Source organism: Salmo salar, chromosome ssa24, assembly GCF_905237065.1.
Source record: "Salmo salar chromosome ssa24, Ssal_v3.1, whole genome shotgun sequence".
NCBI classification, from domain to species: Eukaryota; Metazoa; Chordata; class Actinopteri; order Salmoniformes; family Salmonidae; genus Salmo; species Salmo salar.
Window position 1 is genome coordinate 774467 of NC_059465.1, and position 23693 is coordinate 798159.

General features: G+C 42.0%; 1 protein-coding gene across 1 annotated transcript in view; it reads right to left on the minus strand.

Annotated features, from left to right (window-relative positions):
- Positions 1 to 6: 6 nt before the first annotated feature.
- LOC106584888 (protein FAM189A2-like) overlaps positions 7 to 23693 on the minus strand; it is a 94425-nt gene continuing 70738 nt past the window's right edge. Inside the window, exons 8-10 of the mRNA XM_014170500.2 lie at positions 15973 to 16161; positions 4106 to 4416; positions 7 to 2136 (exon numbers count right to left, since the gene is read on the minus strand). Coding sequence (XP_014025975.2) covers positions 1789 to 2136; positions 4106 to 4416; positions 15973 to 16161 — 848 coding nt within the window. The 3' untranslated portion in view covers positions 7 to 1788. The remainder of the gene's footprint in view (positions 2137 to 4105; positions 4417 to 15972; positions 16162 to 23693) is intronic.

Sequence of the window (23693 nt, forward strand, 5' to 3'; positions counted from 1 at the left end):
CGGTACTGTTGTCGCTTTCTTTTTTAAAGAGTGCGGGAGTCCCACTCCTTTTTTTCTGTTGCTTTATTGAAGAGGTACTACAGTGTGGAAGATGGAGAAGGGTGAGTCAAATGGCAGTGGGCCCGATTCAAACCCATGCAGACTGGCATACATGTGTGCCGGGGTCAGCGGCTGTAACCACCGGACCACACAGACCACTTTTTGTTGCCTTTAAAGGCCAGGATTCAATCCAAGGCGTGTTATAGAGCAATGCACTGGACAGCCAACAATGTGCCTTTTAAAGGTAACTAAGCCTGGGAACATCCGCAGCATTTACCATGAATGGCATCTCAGCGAAACGTTAGGGACATTGCCTTTAAAAGGCACATTGTCGCAGTCCGGTGCACTGCTCTATAATGCGCATTGGGTTAAATCCCAGTCTAAATGATGCAGTTTGATTTAATGAATTGAAGCTAAATTTAGCATCCCAAGACTAAACACTCTTGTATTGCATGAGAGACTCTTCCTTCCATAGACTTTCACATGCAGTTCTCCTTGAAGTTAGGCCTAAATTCAATCGCGATTGACATTTGAAGGTAATTTTCGATTGAGCAGACATGTATAGCATTTACCGCAAATGTGGAAACATTGCCTTTGAAAGATGCATTGCCGAAAAGGGGCGATTGGATTGAATCTAGCTCTTATTGTTCAGGGCAAAATTGCTGTCTAGCAGGTCCGTGCATTGACCTTTGAAGAAAAATGACTTTCATAAACTTTTTTTTTTAGCATAAGCCTATTTATTTCTGCAACAACACACCAATCAGAAAAATACATGATTGACTACGGGAAAATAGGGTGAGGATACAGCTGATCGTTGATGATTGACGTTAAACTGCTAGTTAGCAAGCTTGATTTATTTTTTACTGATTGTGATCAATAAATGCTCTTAAATAACTTCATAATAGAATATTCACAATCGTCTAACTCATGATACAGTATATGGCTGGTTAGTGACGTGTGGATATTTTAGTATATGGTGGTTAGCAACAGACTACCTGTATTGCTGCTGCACGTATCAGCCAACCAGACCGAATACTGATGATTATGTAAATCAAGTGGCAGGGCAGACTGGGAAACAGGCACAACCCGGGCGTGCCCAAGCTCCGTACAAGGCAGACCAACAGGCGCAATCAACAGACGGGGTGGGGGTGGCGAACTTAACGATGACCTGCGGGCAGTGGGTTCAGAACAACAATGTCAAAAACTGTATACAAAAAAACAAGTATACCGCCACCCAAAATGGGACTTGGCGAGTGGGAGGGCAAAGGGGCAGGTGCTTGACACAGGTACACTCCTATCTGTGCACATGCTTGCTGTCTAGCCATATGTTCAGTGCCAATCATTTCAGAACAGGTTGTAGCAGAGAATTGTTAATGGGAAATATTTGGAAACCATTTTGAAACCTTTGATTCTATGGCTCAGTATAAGGTGGCCCAGATCATCTCTCACGATGCAAACAACATCTATACTGAACATATACCGGTAAACTTCAACAATATTAGCACAGCACAAACAAAAAAAAAACACATACAGACACAACTTAGGCACACAACCACACACTCCCATGCAGCCTTTCCAAAGGCTAATCCTTGCAGTCTGTGGGACTTTTCTCCACTAGCTTTCGCAGTGGCAGTCCCAAACCTCACAACTAGTAGCACTTCACTTGGAGTCAATGGGCTGTTTTCCCCCAGTGGACCATACCATTATGTCTTCGCTAGGGAGGTTTTGAGATGGGATAACAGAGTTCCATCAGAGCACAGTTTCTACGAGACTGTGGGGGCGCTCAGGATGATCCAGGCGTGACCCCGCCTGTGACGTCGACCTAGAACCCACCCTAGAACCCGCTCTAGACCCAGCTCTAGACCAGGACCTGGAGCCAGAGCCAGCACCCTGCCTGTCCTCTAGCGGCTGCTGTTCCGCCCAGGTGAAGGTGCTGAGGTCCCCACAGCTCCCGAGGTGCAGCAGCCCGGGTCTCTTCCGGAGGGGCTGGGGCAGGGTCTGGGAGGAACAGTTCAACAGGGGGGCACTGGGTCTGGAGCGGGGCCTGGGGAGGGAGAGGGGCTGGAGGATAGCTGCTCTCTCTGATACTGTGATCACCTGGAGAGGAGGATATAATGGTCCAGTTTAAAGGGATAGTTCACACAAAAATTCACACAAATGTATCTCTTCTTATCTCCTCTTTCTCACCTACTCATCCTTCTCACCCCCTTCTCCCTCCGTCCTCCACTCCTCTACCTGTTCTAACTGTTCTATATACCTTCTATCTGTTCTATGCAGACCTGGGCAGAAAATAGTTGTATTTTGTAGTTTATTTGAAAATACCAACTTTTCAAATACTTGAGGTAGTTGAATATAGTTTATATAGAGTTTAAACTAAAAGGCAACTATTTTCTTTGATATTCATACAGGTCTCAGAAAACCAAATCATCTTTGAAAGTATTTTGAAAACCAAAAGATACAACAGTTAGTTGAATTTGTCTAAATATATTATCATTAGCACATGGTTTGGAGGGCTCTCATATATTAATCTTATTATAGCATATAGCCTACAATTAAATACATGAGGGAGATGGAATCAACTCAACATTAGAGTAAACCACTTTTGCAGCTTCAAAATGACTAACAAATATATTTTCATAATGAGTTAGACACTTAGTAGAGTAACACTTGACATCAAGTTCTTATATATAGTAACTTTGTGATTATTACAATAGCAACATTGTTGTTACATATGACTTTGGAAATTGCTTTATAATTGCATAATAATGGAGTTATTACATAAGTGGAATAAGGAACAGTCACTATTACTCTCAGCTCATTATGCAATTAAAATGCAATTAGCAAAGTATTATGTAACAACATGCTAATAACATGTTGCTCCAAAAGTAATTACAGCTTTATCACACAGGCACAAGAACAGTTTAATGTTAAGTGTTACAGAGAACACTAACAGTATCAAAATATGGCTAAGTGTCGAAAGGAAACAAAATATCCCATATAACAAATATCAACTACAGCCAAGGTAGGGGGAAAAACGTGTTAGTTTGTATTCTGAGTAAACTATCCCTTTAACTATGTTATAGCGTGTGTTTGAAATAAGAAGACGGACAAATAGGTTAGAAGTTGATTTAGCTAAGAATTCAACTTGCTATTTGCAATGTTTTCAAATGGCTTTTGTATTTTCAGGTATTATTAAGTTAATTGCAGCTTTTTACCTTTTCAGTGGCATGTTGAAAGAGTCATACAGTAGTTGAGCGTCACAACGCATTTATACTTATCTTATCAAAATATAATTGGTTAATTCAGCATTTCCGAAACTCTGTCCTAGGGACCCCAAGGAATGCACACTACACAGCTAATTCAAATGATCAAAGCTTGATGATTAGTTGATTATTTGAATCAGCTGTGTAGTGCTAGGGCATGAACCAAAAGGTGCACCCCTTGGGGTCCAGAGGACCAAGTTTGGGGAACCGAGTCTGGGTTGAGTGTCACAACTTATTTATACTTATCTGTACAAAATATAATTGGTTAATTGGTTTGACTTGATTATGAACACCTGGGGCAATAGACATTCAGGAGAATAGATATTTACAGGATGTTCAGATAGAAAAGTATTGTATAGATCAAATATGACTAAGATAGATTGGAGATTGTGTTAGATATTCATTATATTTATATATTCAACATGCAGTGGCAGATACAGCCCTGCAATTAGTTGAAGCCAGCAAATCCAATAGCTTCATTAAATAATATAATAATATATTAAGAAATATTAAGAAGTTGTGTTCTCAGATCTGTATTTAAATAGTTTAGAAAAAGTAGTAAATTTCTGATATCTGCATTGAAATAGTTTTATAAAGTAAAAGTCATTTGTTGGGCTCTTTATTCAAAGAGTTGTAGTCCCCTCCAAAGTAACTATTTGTTCCCCCATTTATAAAAAAAAAATTATACGAAGCATAGGTAAAACTATAGTTGTCCCAGGTCTGGTTCTATGTAGCCTCTACCTGTTCTATGAAGCCTCTACCTGTTCTATGTAGCCGCTACCTGTACTATGTAGCCTCTATACCTGTTCTATGTAGCTGGCACAGCGTACGGCCTCCTCCATTTGTTTCTGGTCAGAGCGCAGCACGCTGCGGATGCTGTCCACCAGTTCCTGGACCTCGGGGGTCAGACTGCAGTGGGCCGGCTGCTCCAGGAACCTACTGACCAGCTGCTGGGTGTGTCTGTAGCTCTGGTAGTCCACCATGGAGGAGGGCCGGGACCGCCGAGGGCCTCTACCTCCCTGCCGGAGGGTCACTGTCTGGGTCCGAGAGGACTGGGCGGCCAGTGCAGACTGGGAAGTCTGGGTGGTCTGCGTGGCCGCCTCACAACTTAATACTGAGGAGGAGAGGGTGGTAGGGGCTTAGTGTGTCTGTAGACTGGCATGCAGTGGGACATCTGTTGGAAGCGTAAGCTATGCTTCACAGTTTAGCAAATGACAGGGTTACCGCTATCCCTATGACACACACACACACACACACACACACACACACACACACACACACACACACACACACACACACACACACACACACACACACACACACACACACACACACACACACACACACACGTCTTTATTGCAGTCATGCTGAGTAGATGATCAGATCTCACTTCTAACGAATCAAACACGACATTAGCCTATGACAAAGCATTCTTCTAAGAAATCACAAGTGACTAGTGAATGGTCAGTGATGACTTCACTAGTCTAGGTGTGCGTCCTAAATGACACCCTAGTCCCTAGGATCCATGAGATTGAAACAAACCTGTGAGGATCCAATTACGTATGTCAATACGAAGACCAACACAGCAGTAAACCTACAAGTGGCCCACGCATCTGGTAAGAGAGAATATTACATTGTACACATTTGTCTATGTTAGGTTTCAATATCCTGTACATTTTGTGTTTTTTGTGAAGGACTTAATCTGTGTCCAGAACACAATTATAAGTTTTTGATGTCAGTAACTCCACTCCAACCATGTTCAGTGATGCAGGGGCTGGTCAAAAGTAGTGCACTCTATAGAGAATAGGGTGCCATTTGGCCACGGCTAAGCATATATTTCACTAAAAAGAGAAGACGATTTACAATCTGAATTCCTTGTATCTCTTGTTCCAAAGACATTCTGAAGAATTAAAATTAGCAAAACGTCTTTGGAGTTATGATTCATAGTTACGGTGCTTCCAGGATAATGTGTGTAATGTGTGCGTGTTCCCTCAGGCCCTATAGCAAGGTCCCTGGCTCTCAGCTATGGACTGCTGTGTGTTCTACAAGTTACTCTCAACATCTCCTTGCGTCTGGCAAGTCTACTGACTTCTATGTATAGTGTGTGTTTTTTTATTATAGGCCTACATACTGGATAGAAAGTTAGCAAAATAAAGACAAAGACAAATCTCTTGCACAATGAAGATAAATAACACAGGACCAGATAGCAGTTGCCACAACCTGACCAAAGAGAGACAAGCTACAGCTACTTCTTGGCCGGCTAGGTGAGTAATAATGTGTAAAATTTGTGTGTTAATGTGTCAGGTGAAAGTAGATTTAATTTATACCCGGTACGGTACCTCCTATGTGTACACGCGCTTGCATGTGCACAATTTTTTTTGGGGGGGGCCTAAACATATGTTACCAGAATTACATACAGAATCCCAATTAATTTAATAGCATCTATGTGGGCCTAGTAGTAAAGATTTGTCATTTACCATTTCAAATGTATTACCTTTTAATGTGGCAATAACATAACCAGTCATGATGTTTTCATCTGAATATCAAATACTGAAAAGGTTCCCGGAAGCCTGGCTACTGTCGCACGTTCGTCCACTCTAAAATAATTTCCGCATCCATTGAGTGCACTGTGCACCCATCATTTGAGGAATGGAAAGAGACATCTGTTACAAAACACCAGAAAGAGTAATGAGGAGGAACTTCTTGATGCACTGAAAGCTATTAAGTCATGGAAAACTCCAGGGTTGGATGGTATACCAAACCTTTTTTGATATACTCAGAGGACCGTTATTAGCATGTTTTAACCACTCCTACAAAAATGGTAGATTATCAAATACTCAACAAGAAGGTCTGATTTCATTATTACTGAAACAAATAGTAAAAGATCCGGTCCATTTAAAAAATAAGCGGTCCCTTACACTTCAGTGTTGTGATGCAAAAAGTCTAGCAAAATGCATAGCGCATAGAACTAAAAAGGTATTGTCGGATATTATTCAAACTAATCAGACAGGTTTTTTTACATTGAAAATAATATAAGACAAGTACTAGAAACAATCAAACACTATGAACAATCTGGGAAAACAGGCCTGGTATTCATAGCTGACTTTGAAAAGGCTTTTGATCAAGTACGACTGGAATTTATATATAAATGCCTGGAATATTGCAATTTTGGAGAATATCTTATAAAATGGGTTAAAGTTATGTATAGTAACCCTAGATGTAAAATAGTAAATAATGGCTACTTCTCAGAAAGTTTTAAACTGTCACTATCGGCATTATTATGGCCATCAAAATATTAGCTACTAAAATCAGATCCAACAATAACATCAAAGGGTTAGAAATCAAGGAATTAAAAACAAAGGTGTCATTGTACGCTGATGATTCATGCTTTCTTTTAAATCCACAATTTGGATCTGCCCACAGCCTCATAGAGGATCTAGATACTTTTTCTAACCTATCTGGATTACAATCAAATTAGTGTTGGATCACTAAAAAATACAACTTTTACATTACCGTGTAGATTACCAATAAAATGGTCTGACGGTGATGTGGACATACTCGGTATACATATCCCGAAAGAAAGAAATGATCTCACTACAATACATTTTAATAAAAAGTTAGCAAACATAGATATGATTTTGCTACCATGGAAAGGAAAATACCTGTCCATTTGTGGAAAAATCACCCTGATTAACTCTTTAGTCATAGCCCAGTTTACATATTTGATTGTGGTCTTGCCTACACCTAGCAACCTGTTTAAATTATATGAGCAAAAAATATTCAGACAGAATTAAACGGGTCTATTTATATAATTCATATTAATTCGGAAGTCAGATATTTTCAATATTAAAGCATTAGACCTCACACTAAAGGCGCCAGTCATACAAAAGTTATACTTAAATCCAAACTGGTTCTCTAGCAGATTAGTAAGAATATCTCATCCCATGTTGAAGAATTGTCTTCTTCCCTTTATTCAGATAACAACCTCTCACTTTCGGTTATTTGAAAATGAAATAAGCTCCAAAATATCGCTATTTTTAAAACAAGCCATAGAAAGTTGGTTGCAATTTCAGTTTAATCCACGGGAAAGGACATAACAAATAATAGAACAAATATTGTGATTAAAGTCAAATATACTAATTGATAGAAAAACATATTTTTTTTATTTAAGAAAAATAGGTATAATCTTTGTAAATGATATCATAAATAGGACTGGTGGAGTTTTCACACATGCAGCTAACAAAAATATATGGAAACGTCTGCTCTACCCAAAATTACAACCATCTAATTGCAGCATTACTGCAAAAATGGAAGAGGCAAATGGAAGGGGGAAAAAGTTAGGAACTTGTCTGTTGGCCCTGCATTAAAGACCAAAATTGGTTAAAGAAAACTTGAGTTATCTTGAATAAAAAAGTATACCAGTTTCATTTAAGGACTCAAAAATTGCAAAATAGTTTTTTTATGTATCGTAAAAAAAAAAAAAAATGTATGAAATGTATGCATTCACTACTGTAAGTCGCTCTGGGTAAGAGCGTCTGCTAAATGACTAAAATGTAAATGTAAAATGTATCGATTCCATGGCACATGGTTTATGAACTGATACACAAAACAACACTGGGTTCAAAACTTTGAATTTTAAAAATGTCAATTATTATACAAAATTCTTGCAACCAATATAATGTTATTTATATGGGGGATACAACCATCCCAGCTCTGCAGATTTTGTTGTGAAGAGAGCGAATCATAAGATCATTTGTTTTGGTACTGTCCATATGTAGCTTGTTTTTGGTCTTAGGTCCATGAATGGTTGAAGAAGTGCAACATTTACCTGGAGCTAACTCTGCAGATAGCTATACTGGGTGATTTGAAAAGACATAGTCAATGATATAATAATACTTTAAGCAAAAAAATATATATTTTGTTTCAACATCACAGCACAGTTGAAAAATATATTGCAAATATATATATAAAAAATGGATGGTGTTAAGAGATAGGCATTGAGTGGAGGAGGCGTTGAGTGGAGCTGAAGGGTGGGATTAAAAACAAACAAAAGATAACTATTGTAAAATACATTGTGTCCGTAAAATGTATATAGTATGTATAAACTGGAAGTAGAAGCCTAAGTGTTGTTGTCCATTAGTTTATTCCAATTAGGGGAGGGGTGGTAGGGTTAGAGGAAAATAATAAAGGAAAATATATTTTTAAAAGACATGTACAGTTGAAGTCAGATGTTTACATACACCTTAGCCAAATACATTTAAACTCAGTTTTCCACAATTCCTGACATTTAATCATAGTAAAAAGAGAGAGAATGATTTATTTCAGCTTTTATTTCTTTCATCACATTCCCAGTGGGTCAGAAGTTTACATACACTCAATTAGTATTTGGTAGTATTGCCTTTAAATTGTTTAACTTGGGTCAAACGTTTCAGGTAGCCTTCCAAAGCTTCCCACAATAAGTTGGGTGAATTTTGGCCCATTCCTCTTGACAGAGCTGGTGTAACTGAGTCAGGTTTATAGGCCACCTTGCTCGCACTCGCTTTCTCAGATCTACCCACAACTTTTCTATAGGATTGAGGTCAGGGCTTTGTGATGGCCACTATAATAAATTGACTTTGTTGTCCTTAAGCCATTTTGCCACAACTTTGGAAGTATGCTTGGGGTCATTGTCCATTTGGAAGACCCACTTGCGACCAAGCTTTAACTTCCTGACTGTCTTAAGATGTTGCTTCAATATATCCACATAATTTTGCTTCCTCATGATACCATCTATTTTGTGAAGTGCACCAGTCCCTCCTGCAGCAAAGCACCCCCACAACATGATGCTGCCACCCCCGTGCTTCACGGTTGAGATGGTGTTCTTTGGCTAGCACAGCCTCCCCCTTTTTCTTCCAAACATAACAACGGTCATTTTGGCCAAACAGTTATATTTTTGTTTCATCAGACCAGAGGACATTTCTCCAAAAAGTACGATCTTTGTCCATGTGCAGTTGCAAACCGTAGTCTGGCTTTTTTATGGCGGTTTTGAAGCAATGGCTTCTTCCTTGCTTAGCGGACTTTCAGGTTATGTCGATATAGGACTTGCTTTACTGTGGATATCGACACTTTTGTACCTGTTTCCTCCAAAATCTTCACAAGGTCTTTTGCTGTTGTTCTGGGATTGATTTGCACTTTTCGCACCAAGGTACGTTCATCTCCAGGAGACAGAACACGTCTCCTTCCTGAGCGGTATGACGGCTGTGTGGTCCCATGGTGTTTATACTTGCATACTATTGTTTGTACAGATGAACGTGGTACCTTCAGGCGTTCGGAAATTGCTCCCAAGGATGAACCAGACTTGTGGAGGTCTACAATTTTTAATCAGAGATCTTGGCTGATTTCTTTAGATTTTCCCATGATGTCAAGCAGAGGCACTGAGTTTGAAGGTAGGCCCTGAAATACATCCACAGGTACACCTCCAATTGACTAATGATGTCAATTAGCCTATCAGAAGCTTCTAAAGCCATGACATCATTTTCTGGAATTTTCCAAGCTGTTTAAAGGCACAGTCAACTTAGTGTTTGTAAACTTCTGACCCACTGGAATTGTGATACAGTGAATTATAAGTGAAATAATCTGTCTGTAAACAATTGTTGGAAGAATTACTTGTGTCATGCACACAGTAGATGTCCTCACCGACTTGCCAAAACTATAGTTTGTTAAACAAGAAATTTGTGGATTGGTTGAAAAACGAGTTTTAATGACACCAACCTAAGTGTATGTAAACTTCTGACTTCAACTTCATATACAGTGTCAAGAAAAAGTACGTGAACCCTTTGGAATTACCTGGATTTCTGCATAGATTTGACATAAAATTTGATATGATCTTCATCTAAGTCTTAAACTAATAACACACACATTATTGTTTTTTTTTATTGTCTATATTGAATACATCATTTAAACTTTCACAGTGTAGGTTGGAAAAAGTATGCGAACCCCTAGGCTAATGACTTCTCCAATAGCTAATTGGAGTCTGCAGTCAACTAACCTGGAGTCGAATCAATGAGACGAGATTGGAGACTTTGGTTAAAGCTGCCCTGCCCCATAAAAAACACAACATTTGAGTTTGCTATTCACAAGAAGCATTGCCTGATGTGAACCATGCCTCGAAAAGGGAAAGGGTTACAAAAGTATCTCTAAATGTCAGTCCACGGTAAGACAAAATGTCTATAAATGGAGAAATTCAACACTGTTCCCTAGGAGTGGCCGTCCTGCAAAGACGACTGCAAGAGCACAGCTCAATGAGGTTAATTAAGAAGAATCCTAGAGTGTCAGCTAAAGACAGAAATCTCTTTAAGATGCTAACATCTCTGTTGACGAGTGTACAATACGTAAAACACTAAACAAGAATGGTGTTCATGGGAAGGCACCATGGAAGAAGCCACTGCTGTCCAAAAAAAGCATGGCTGCCTCAGGGCCTGGACAGCTTGCTATCATCAACGGAAGAATGAATTCCCAAGTTTATCAAGACATTTTGCAGGAGAATGTACGGCTATCTGTCCGCCAATTGAAGTTCAACAGAAGTTATGTGATGCAACAGGACAACAACCCAAAAGACAGAAGTAAATCAACAACAGAATGGCTTGAACAGAAGAAAATACGTCTTCTGTTGTGGCCCAGTCAGTCCTGACCTCAACCCGATTGAGATGATGTGGCATGACCTCAAGAGAGCGGTTCACACAAGACATCCCAAGAAAATTGTGGAACTGAAACAGTTTTGTAAAAAGGAATGTTCCAAAATTCCTCCTGACCATTGTGCAGGTCTGATCCGCAACAACAGAAAACGTTTGGTTGAGGTAATTGCTGCCAAAGGAGGGTCAACCTGTTATTATATCCAAGGGTTCACATACTTTTTCCAACCTGCACTGTGAATTTTTACACGGTGTGTTCAATTAAGACATGAAAAATAATAATTGTTTGTGTGTTATTAGTTTAAGCAGAGTGTGTTTGTCTATTGTTGTGACTTAGACAAAGATCAGAAAAAATGTTTTGACCAATTTATGCAGAAATCCAGGTAACTCTAAACGGTTCATTTACTTTTTCTTCCCACTGTATAACTCGGAAAGTATTCAGACCCCTTTACTTTTCCACATTTTGTTAGGTTACAGCCTTATTCTAAAATGTATTAAATAGTTTTTTCCTCCCATAAATCTACACACAATACCCCATGATGACAGAGCAAAAACAGTAAAACATTTTTAAAAGGCCCCCAAAATGAAAATAAACCGGAAATATCACATTTACATAAGTATTCAGACTCTTTACGCAGTACTTGTTGAAGCACCTTTGGCAGCAATTACAGCCTCGAGTCTTCTTGGGTATGACGCTAAAAGCTTGGCACACCTGTATTTGGGGAGTTTCTCCCATTCTTCTCTGCAGATCCTCTCAAGCTCTGTCAGGTTGGATGGGGAGCATTGCTGCACAGCTATTTTCAGGTCTCTCCAGAGATGTTTGATAGGATTCAAGTCTGGACTCTGGCTGGCCCACTCAAGGACATTCAGAGACTTGTCCCGAAGCCACACCTGCGTTGTCTTGGCTGTGTGCTTGGGTCATTGTCAGGATGGAAGGTGATCCTTCGCTCCAGTCTGAGGACCTGAGCGCTCTGGAGCAGGTTTTCATTTGTACTTTGCTCCGTTCATCTTTGCCTCGATCCTGACTAGTCTCAGTCCCTGACGCTAAAAAACATCCCCACAGCATGATGCTGTTACCACCATGCTTCACCATAGGTGCCAGGTTTCCTCCAGACATGAAGCTTGGCATTCAGGCCAAAGAGTTTAATCTTGGTTTTATCAGACGAGAACATCTTGTTTCTCATGGTCTGAGAGTCTTTAGGTGCCTTTTATCAAACTCCAAGAGGGCTGTCATGTGCCTTTTACTGAGGAGTGGCTTCCATCTGGCTTCCGTCTGGCAGGTTATCCCATCTCCACAGAGGAACTCGAGTGCTCTGTCAGAGTGACCATCGGGTTCTTGGTCACCTCCCTGAGCATGGCCGGGCGGCCAGCTCTAGGAAGAGTCTTGATGGTTCCAAACTTCTTCCATTTGAGAATGATGGGGGCCACTGTGTTCTTGGGAACTTTCAATGCTGCAGACGTTTTTTGGTACCCTTTCCCAGGTCTGTGCCTCGAAACAATCCTGTCTCGGAGCTCTACGGACAATTCCTTCGACCTCATAGCTTGGTTTTATACACTTGTCAGCAACGGGTGTGGCTGAAATAACCAAATCCACTCATTTGAAGGGGTGTCCACATACACTGCTCAAAAAAATAAAGGGAACACTTAAACAACACAATGTAACTCCAAGTCAATCACACTTCTGTGAAATCAAACTGTCCACTTAGGAAGCAACACTGATTGACAATAAATTTCACATGCTGTTGTGCAAATGGAATAGACAACAGGTGGAAATTATAGGCAATAAGCAAGACACCCCCAATAAAGGAGTGGTTCTGCAGGTGGGGACCACAGACCACTTCTCAGTTCCTATGCTTCCTGGCTGATGTTTTGGTCACTTTTGAATGCTGGCGGTGCTTTCACTCTAGTGGTAGCATGAGACGGAGTCTACAACCCACACAAGTGGCTCAGGTAGGCACATCAATGCGAGCTGTGGCAAGAAGGTTTGCTGTGTCTGTCAGCGTAGTGTCCAGAGCATGGAGGCGCTACCAGGAGACAGGCCAGTACATCAGGAGACGTGGAGGAGGCCGTAGGAGGGCAACAACCCAGCAGCAGGACCGCTACCTCCGCCTTTGTGCAAGGAGGAGCAGGAGAAGCACTGCCAGAGCCCTGCAAAATGACCTCATGCAGGCCACAAATGTGCATGTGTCTGCTCAAACGGTCAGAAACAGACTCCATGAGGGTGGTATGAGGGCCCGACATCCACAGGTGGGGGTTGTACTTACAGCCCAACACCGTGCAGGACGTTTGGCATTTTCCAGAGAACACCAAGATTGGCAAATTCGCCACTGGCGCCCTGTGCTCTTCACAGATGGAAGCAGGTTCACACTGAGCACGTGACAGACGTGACAGATTCTGGAGACGCTGTGGAGAACGTTCTGCTGCCTGCAACAACCGGTTTGGCGGTGGGTCAGTCATGGTGTGGGGTGGCATTTCTTTGGGGGGGCCGCACAGCCCTCCATGTGCTCGCCAGAGGTAGCCTGACTGCCATTAGGTACCGAGATGAGATCCTCAGACCCCTTGTGAGACCATATGCTGGTGCGGTTGGCCCTGGGTTCCTCCTAATGTAAGACAATGCTAGACCTCATGTGGCTGGAGTGTGTCAGCAGTTCCTGCAAGAGGAAGACATTGATGCTATGGACTGGCCCGCCCGTTCCCCAGACCTGAATCCAATTGAGCACATCTGGGACATCATGTCTCGCTCCATCCACCAACGCCACGTTGCACCACAGACTGTCCAGGAGTTGGCGGATGCTTTAGTCCAGGTCTGGGAGGAGATTCCTCAGGAGACCATCCGCCACCTCATCAGGAGCATGGCCAGGCGTTGTAGGGAGGTCATACAGGCACGTGGAGGCCACACACACTACTGAGCCTCATTTTGACTTGTTTTAAGGACATTACATCAAATTTGGATCAGCCTGTAGTGTGGTTTTTAATTTTGAGTGTGACTCCAAATCCAGACCTCCATGGGTTGATAAATTGGATTTCCATTGATTATTTTTGTGTGATTTTGTTGTCAGCACATCGAACTATGTAAAGAAAAAAGTATTTAATAAGATTATTTCTTTCATTCAGATCTAGGATGTGTTGTTTAAGTGTTCCCTTTATTTTTTTGAGCAGTATACTTTCGTATACATAGTGTAAATAGTTTAATAGCCTACAGTTTTTTTTGGCATCTTTGTTTTAATTATTGTCATAGGCTCATATTCAATATTTATTTTGCCGGTACTACGTACCGGACAGTACAGGCTTAATTTCACCCCTGGTGTGTGTGTGTTTGTACAGTGTATGTGCGTGTGTGTGGGGGATCAGTTAACAGTGCACTCCAATGAAGGGAAAGCAATTCACTTTTTTTCTCAACTCTGTATGAAAGGACGGAATAAGTTTAACTCCAGCTGGTACTTCTCCTAAGAGCATAAAAACTGGGAGAAGAACAGAGAGGAATGTCTGAAGAGGGTAGCAGACCGGGTGATCATAAACAGCAGAGGGGAACAGAGGTGTGTGTGTGTGTGTGTGTGTGTGTGTGTGTGTGTGTGTGTGTGTGTGTGTGTGTGTGTGTGTGTGTGTGTGTGTGTGTGTGTGTGTGTGAAAGAGAGAGAGAGCGAGAGACTTCAGATTTTTCAAGATCTTTCAAATCAGAAGTGATACAGAAAAAAAAGTCCATATTAATTGCCTTCAGTGCAGTTGTATCATAACGCAACTTTTACTCTCTTCTTTCATTGTTTTTTATCAGTCAGTTCTTCAACACGTATTGATTGGTCTGACTGACAAGGATTCTGAGGGAAACCAGGATATGGGTGAACGGAACCGTACTTATCACAGTGTAAGAAATGTTCACCTTTTTTCATTACATCAACAATGTATATCAAAATATAAACGTAAAAAGAAAATCGACACTGTCATTCGATTGTCGGCAGAAGGTAAGTCTCTTTACACATGATTAAGGATAAGTTCAAAGGTCATCAACAGTAGTGGTTTGTAGGTTCTGGAGTTCCGGACAGCCTAAAAATGGAGGTGGGGAAGAGGAGGACTGTGTCACCGTTCAGCCTGTGCATCAGTTGTACAGCTGGAATGACCTACCATGCAGCGAAAAGGCAACATGGATCTGTGAGATTGTTTGCCACACACACACACACACACACACACACACACACACACACACACACACACACACACACACACACACACACACACACACACACGCCGTGCGCGCGGGCAGGCAGGCAGACATGCAAAAATGCACGTACACGCACGCATATATCCTTTTATATACAGTAGTTTAGAAATATAGCTTTTTAATGCACTTCATAACATACCAACATGTATGTTTTTCTTATTTCTTGTTTAATGAACTCATTACAATGTGAATTGACATTTCAAGTATTTGCTTCTGCTCTATTGCTGAGTGAATATTAAACAAACAAAAATAACTGTTGTATTTTGTCATGTAATCCCACTATAAAATCTAATGAGCCATATATTTGAACTCCCTTCACTGTCAGAAGGAATAAACATTTGCTGTTTCCTTTCTTGCAAAAGCTGTGGTCTTGTGTGGCTCAGTGGTGGATCATGGCACTTGCAATGTCAGCATCATGGGTTTAACTCCCGCTGGGGCTCACCCACACTAAAAATATATGCACGCTTTGGATAAAAGTGTCTGCCAAATGGTATCATATTAAATGTGAATTTGTGCAAGGGAAATGTTTGTAAATGTAGTCACAATCTTCAGAGAATGAGGAGATTCTAAACTTACGCATGCAGAGACTGTAGATTTACTGAGGACAGACTGTTCCAGAACTATAAAGTTTATATAATCCTATTTTTGACTGTGTGTGTGTGTGTGTGTGTGTGTGTGTGTGTGTGTGTGTGTGTGTGTGTGTGTGTGTGTGTGTGTGTGTGTGTGTGTGTGTGTGTGTGTGTGTGTGTGTGTGTGGGCATGTGCATGGGTGACCCTGCCTTACCTTTGGCAGCCAGGTCCAATAGTACAGGGTCACTGTAGGAGCGCATGATCCTCTGGCGCTGAGACCTCCTGACGGGGGGCACCGGGGCACCCTGGGGAGGTCTGGCCTGGAGCAGGGGGGGTGATGGGGGAGAGGGGTAAGACGGCGGAGACGTGGGCACTGCAACAACCGTCGTCTGGGGACCAACGTCTGAATCACAGGAACAATAAACACAATTAGGAGGAGAGGGGTAGGGGGGCACTAAAACAGACACACATAATAAGCACAGAGTCAGTCAGTTAGGAGAGGGGTGGGTAGGGGGAAGGAGGTGGGTTGAGGGGTAGGGGAAAGTGGGACACCATTAGAGACGTAATAAACCCAGTCAGAGGGAGGGGTTATAGATTCATATATAGTGTAAATAGGGGTCATAAACCAGTCGCTGATACACCTGAGTTTCTTTAGGAAACTCCCCTAGCTAATGTTGTTACTCTATCCTTAGGAAACTCCCTAGAGACAATATTTAATGAGAGCCATGCATAAACAGCTATACCTTCTCTATGCGTAACGCTCACTCCTCTCTTGCCCCTCTTTAACTCTGTCTTTCTGTCAGTTTTTTTCCTTTCTTTCTTCCTCAAGTGTGTGTGGTGTGACAAATTATACCAGGGTCACACACAAAGCTCCATCTCTATCACACAAGCATTGTGACCTTAGAAAGGGAAAGTTACAATTTGAACCTTCAAGGTGTGTTTGATCATAATGTCTCGGTCTGTCTGACTTTTTCGCCACATCTTAATCTTCTCAGTTTGACAAACTTGTCTCTCTACTCTAAAATAGTTCCAGACTGGGAGTGAAATTACACTTTTCACAGAGATTAAAGAAAGGGAAGAAACGTTCCTATCCTGAGCTGTATGTATGAAGGAGACTGAGTTTGTGAGAGCTAGATAGAGGGTGGGTGGGGGTGGTGAATGTAACATCTGAGACTGAAATAAATGTTCTTATAATACATTCATGGCATAACTGTCAATGGGTGAATCTATGACGGAAGGGCAAGGTTATGTCCCATTCCTCTGACTGGGACAACTATAGCAGTACAATGGGATACAGTAACTGTAGCAGTACTTTCACTGGATAACTATAGCAGTACTTTCACTAGGATAACTATATCAGTACTTTCACTGTAAGTTAGCAGTTAATATATATCGTTAATAGCTGTAATGGGATAGCTACAGACAGACATCCTACTAGCAACAGGACTCTCTCAGCAAGGATCTTGAGTGCCGCAGCAGTCTAAGGCACTGCATCTCAGTGCTAGAGGCGTCACTACAGACCCTGGTTCAATCCCGGGCTGTATCACAACCGACCGTGATTGGGAGTTCCATAGGGCGGTGCACAATTGGCCCAGTGTCGTCCGGGTTAGGGGAGGGTTTGGCCGGGGTAGGCCGTCATTGTAAAATAAGAATTTGTTATTTACTGTCTTGCCTAGTTGAATAAAAAAAAAATCATAAAAGGATACAAGTTCTAGGATACTTTGTCAGTACACACACGTTTAGCTTTTTCCAAGGCTCACATGTATTAATGTGAATTATGATGGTGGAAAGAAAATATGAGAGATTCATACCGAGGTTTGGACATGTCCATTCACAGGATGCCCTATGTTTTGCATTTGGTCTGTAATTTATAGGTAGGGACAGTTTTTTTCCAGTTTTTTTTTAACTGGCATTTCCATCATTATTCATTAGGTTTGCTGTATGGGGTCAATTTCACACCATATGTATTGAATTGAAAAATAAAATAAATCGTGAACATGAAAAATAAAGTTGAGAATGTAAGCATTATATTTCTGAGGACTGGTGAAATAATGGATGTTGAAATCAAAAACCAAACAATTGAAAGCAAAATGTATAGAATTGTAAACAAAAATAAGACATCAAAAGCAAAACCCCAAAACTTGTAAGCAAATCATTTTAAAGTGAGAGCAAAACTCTATGACAAATTATAAAAAAATATATTTGAAAACAAATGAAAATATAGTTTTCGGTTAAACTTTCCCAGCAACCAATCCTATTGAATACATTTTGCCTACGCTCTTGCTTTGCTTGCTAAGTTAATCATGTTCATTAATTGGGTTAAGACGAACAGTCACTCCAAAAATAGAGGACCAATGGAGACTCATTGTCTACGCCTCCCTCTAAACCCTGCCCTTCACGGAAAAATAACGGCAAAACTTGTAATCGAAAAGACTGGCAGTGAAAGCAAAGAAACAGACATCGAAAGCAAAGATATGAGTAGCATAACCAAAAGGCAAGAGTGTAGGCAAAATGTATTCAGTAGGATTGGTTGTTGGGAAAGTTTAACCGAAAATATCTTTGCATTCTTTTTCAAATCTTTTTTTTTTCATCATTTGTCATAGAGTTTTGCTCTCGCTTTAAAATGATTTGCTTACAAGTTTTGGGGTTTTGCATTTGATGTCTTATTTTTGTTTACAATTCTATACATTTTTCTTTTAATTGTTTGTTTTTTGATTTCAACAACCATTACTTCACCCGTCCTCGAAAATATGTTTACATTCTCAACTTTATTTTTCATGTTCATTATTTATTTTATTTTGAATTTTGAGCAGTGTATTAATCAAATATATAAATAAAATATACACTGCTCAAAAAAATAAAGGGAACACTTAAACAACACAATGTAACTCCAAGTCAATCACACTTCTGTGAAATCAAACTGTCCACTTAGGCAGCAACACTGATTGACAATAAATTTCACATGCTGTTGTGCAAATGGAATAGACAACAGGTGGAAATTATAGGCAATTAGCAAGACACCCCCAATAAAGGAGTGGTTCTGCAGGTGGAGACCACAGACCACTTCTCAGTTCCTATGCTTCCTGGCTGATGTGTTGGTCACTTTTGAATGCTGGCGGTGCTTTCACTCTAGTGGTAGCATGAGAAGGAGTCTACAACCCACACAAGTGGCTCAGGTAGTGCAGCTCATCCAGGATGGCACATCAATGCGAGCTGTGGCAAGAAGGTTTGCTGTGTCTGTCAGCGTAGTGTCCAGAGCATGGAGGCGCTACCAGGAGACATCAGGAGACGTGGAGGAGGTCGTAGGAGGGCAACAACCCAGCAGCAGGACCGCTACCTCCGCCTTTGCGCAAGGAGGAGTACTGCCAGAGCCCTGCAAAATGACCTCCAGCAGGACACAAATGTGCATGTGTCTGCTCAAACGGTCAGAAACAGACTCCATGAGGGTGGTATGAGGGCCCGACGTCCACAGGTGGGGGTTGTGCTTACAGCCCAACACCGTGCAGGACGTTTGGCATTTGCCAGAGAACACCAAGATTGGCAAATTCGCCACTGGCGCCCTGTGCTCTTCACAGATGAAAGCAGGTTCACACTGAGCACGTGACAGACGTGACAGAGTCTGGAGACGCCGTGGAGAACGTTCTGCTGCTTGCAACATCCTCCAGCATGACCGGTTTGGCGGTGGGCCAGTCATGGTGTGGGGTGGCATTTCTTTGGGGGCCGCACAGCCCTCCATGTGCTCGCCAGAGGTAGCCTGACTGCCATTAGGTACCGAGATGAGATCCTCAGACCCCTTGTGAGACCATATGCTGGTGCGGTTGGCCCTGGGTTCCTCCTAATGCAAGACAAAGCTAGACCTCATGTGGCTGGAGTGTGTCAGCAGTTCCTGCAAGAGGAAGGCATTGATGCTATGGACTGGCCCGCCCGTTCCCCAGACCTGAATCCAATTGAGCACATCTGGGACATCATGTCTCGCTCCATTCACCAACGCCACGTTGCACCACAGACTGTCCAGGAGTTGGCGGATGCTTTAGTCCAGGTCTGGGAGGAGATCCCTCAGGAGACCATCCGCCACCTCATCAGGAGCATGCCCAGGTGTTGTAGGGAGGTCATACAGGCACGTGGAGGCCACACACACTACTGAGCCTCATTTTGACTTGTTTTAAGGACATTACATCAAAGTTGGATCAGCCTGTAGTGTGGTTTTTCAGTTTAATTTTGAGTGTGACTCCAAATCCAGACCTCCATGGGTTGATAAATTGGATTTCCATTGATTCTTTTTGTGTGATTTTGTTGTCAGCACATTCAACTATGTAAAGAAAAAAGTATTTAATAAGATTATTTCTTTCATTCAGATCTAGGATGTGTTGTTTAAGTCGTTCCCTTTATTTTTTTGAGCAGTATATTTGTAATATGTGTAAAATACACTCACGCCCTTCTCTACCCCGATGATAACGTTGAGTCTATTGACCTCTGGTAAGTGGTGTTTTGCATGCAAAATATGGATCATTAAGTTGGAGTTTAAACTAAATTCTGCAGCTATTGCGGTATATCCTACCTGCCATTTATGAAACATAAACACCTTATTTATGTTCACTATTTCAAAGACACTTGAACAAGCTGCCAATCACAATTTGTCATCATGGCTTAATGTAGTACTGTGCATCTCCAATAGTCTGTTCTGGACTTGGGGACTGTGAAGAGACCTCTGGTGGCATGTCTTGTGGGGTATGCATGGGTGCTCGAACTTTGTGCCAGTGGTTCAAACAGACAGCTCGGTGCATTCAACAGGTCAATACCTCTCACAAATACAAGTAGTGATGAAGTCAATCTCTCCTCCACTTTGAGCCAGGAGAGATTGACATGCATACAGTGCCTTCCACTAATATTGTCACCCTTGGTAAATATGAGCAAAACAGGTTGTGAAAAAAATGTATTTTCTGTTTATCCTCTTGGTCTTTCATTCAAAATATTCACAAAAATCAAACCTTTAATTGAAGTAAAATGTATGTGAAAAAAAATAAAAAATGAAATGTGTGCCCAATTAATGGCAATCTAGCTGAAGTATATTCCCATTCATATTTTACGTTTTAAAGTTCATCTGAGTGATTAAGACCACTTCCTGTTTCACTGGGGTATAAATATGAGGTGACACACAGGCCAAGTTCCCATAGTCATCCATTACTATGGGAAAGACCTGAGAATACAGTAATGATGTGCAACAAAAGGTTGTTGAGTTGCACAAATCAGGAAATGGCTATAAGAAAATAGCTCAACGGTTGAAAATGCCCCTTTCCACTAACAGGGCAATAATTAAGAAGTTTTACCACAAGTTGTTTGGAAGGGTTGAAATAAAAAAGCCTTTGCTGTCATCAGCTGTATAAGGAAATAAGCAAACAGGAAATCACTCACCCAGAGGCGGCGCTCCTAGTGACCGGAGACTTTAATGCAGGGAAACTTTAATCAGTTCTACCAAATTTCCATCAACATGTTAAATGTGCAACCAGAGGGAAAACAATTCTAAATCACCTGTACTCCACACACAGAGACGCGTACAAAGCTCTCCCTCGCCCTCCATTTGGTAAATCAGACCACAACTCTATCCTCCTGATTCCTGCTTACAGGCAAAAATGAAAGCAGGAAGCACCAGTGACTCGGTCTATAAAAAAGTGGTCAGATGAAGCAGATGCTAAACTACATGACTGTTTTGCTATCACAGACTGGAACATGTTCCGGGATTCTTCCGATGGCATTGAGAAGTACACCACATCAGTCACTAAGATTGAATCATACTATACACCGGCTCCGACGCTCGTCTTATGTGGCAGGGCTTGAAAACTATGACAGACTAGAAAGGGAAGCACAGCCGAGAGCTGCCCAGTGACACGAGCCTACCAGACGAGCTAAATCACTTCTATGCTCGCTTCGAGGCAAGCAACACTGAGGCATGCATGAGAGCATCAGCTGTTCTGGACGACTGTGTGATCACGCTCTCCGTAGCCGACATGAGTAAGACCTTTAAACCGGTCAACATACACAAGGCTGCGGGGCCAGACGGATTACAGGACGTGTTCTCCGGGGATGTTCTGACCAACTGGCAGGTGTCTTCCCTGACATTTTCAACATGTCCCTGATTGAATCTGTAACACCAACATGTTTCAAGCACCCCACCATAGTCCTTGTGCCAAAGAACACAAAGCCAACCTGCCTAAATGACTACAGACCCGTAACACTCACGTCCGTAGCCATGAAGTGCTTTGAAAGGTTGGTAATGGCTCACATCAACACCATTATCCCAGAAACCCTCGACCCACTCCAATTTGCATACCGCCCAAACAGATCCACAGATGATGCAATCTCTATTGCACTCCACACTGCTCTTTCCCACCTGGACCAAAGGAACACTCATGTGAGAATGCTATTCATTGACTACAGCTCAACGTTCAACACCATAGTACCCTCAAAGCTCATCACTAAGCTAAGGATCCTGGTACTAAACACCTCCCTCTGCAACTGGATCCTGGACTTCCTGACGGGCCACCCCCAGGTGGTGAGGTTAGGTAAACAACACATCTGCCACACTGACCCTCAACACTGGAGCTCCCCAGGGGTGTGTGCTCAGTCCCCTCCTGTGATCCCTGTTCACCCACGAATGCATGGCCAGGCATGACTCCAACACTATCATTAAGTTTGCAGATGACACAACAGTGGTCGGCCTGATCACCAACAACGACGAGACAGCCTATATGGAGGAAGTCAGAGACCTGGCCGGGTGGTGACAGAATAACAACCTATCCCTCAACATCACCAAGACTAAGGAGATTATTGTGGACTAAAATGTTTTATTGTGGATGAAAAAAAAATGCATGAAATTAAATGTATGCATTCACTACTGTAAGTCGCTCTGGATAAGAGCGTCTGCTAAATGACTAAAATGTCAAATGTAAAATGGACTACAGGAAAAGGAGGACCGAGCATGCCCCCATTCTCATCGACGGGGCTGTAGTGGAGCAGGATGAGAGCTTCAAGTTCCTTGGTGTCCACATCAACAACAAAACTAGAATGGTCCAAACACACCAAGACAGTCGTGAAGAGGGCACGACAAAGCCTATTCCCCCTCAGGAAACTAAAAAGATTTGGCATGGGTCCTGAAATCCTCAAAAGGTTCTTCAGCTGCAACATCGAGAGCATCCTGACTGGTTGCATCACTGCCTGGTACGGCAACTGCTCGGCCTCTGACCGCAAGGCACTACAGAGGGTAGTGCGTACGGCCCAGTACATCACTGGGGCTAAGCTGCCTGCCATCCAGGACCTCTACACTAGGCGGTGTCAGAGGAAGGCCCCAAAAATTGTCAAAGACCCCAGCCACCCCAGTCATAGACTGTTCTCTCTACTACCACATGGCAAGCGGTACCGGAGTGCCAAGTCTTGGACAAAAAGGCTTCTCAACAGTTTTTACCCCCAAGCCATAAGACTCCTGAACAGGTAATCAAATGGCTACCCGGACTATTTGCCTTGTGTGCCCCCCCCACCCCTATCCCCTATTTTTACTCTGCTGCTACTCTCTGTTTATCATATATGCATAGTCCCTTTAACTATACATTCATGTACATACTACCTCAATTGGGCTGACCAACCAGTGCCCCCGCACATTGGCTAACCGGGCTATCTGCATTGTGTCCCACCCACCACCTGCCAACCCCTCTTTTACGCTACTGCTACTCTCTCTTCATCATATATGCATAGTCACTTTAACCATATCTACATGTACATACTACCTCAACCACCCTGACTTTTTTTCACCTTTATTTAACCAGGTAGGCAAGTTGAGAACAAGTTCTCGTTTACAATTGCGACCTTGCCAAGATAAAGCAAAGCAGTTTGACAAATACAACAACACAGAGTTACACATGGAGTAAAACAAACATACAGTCA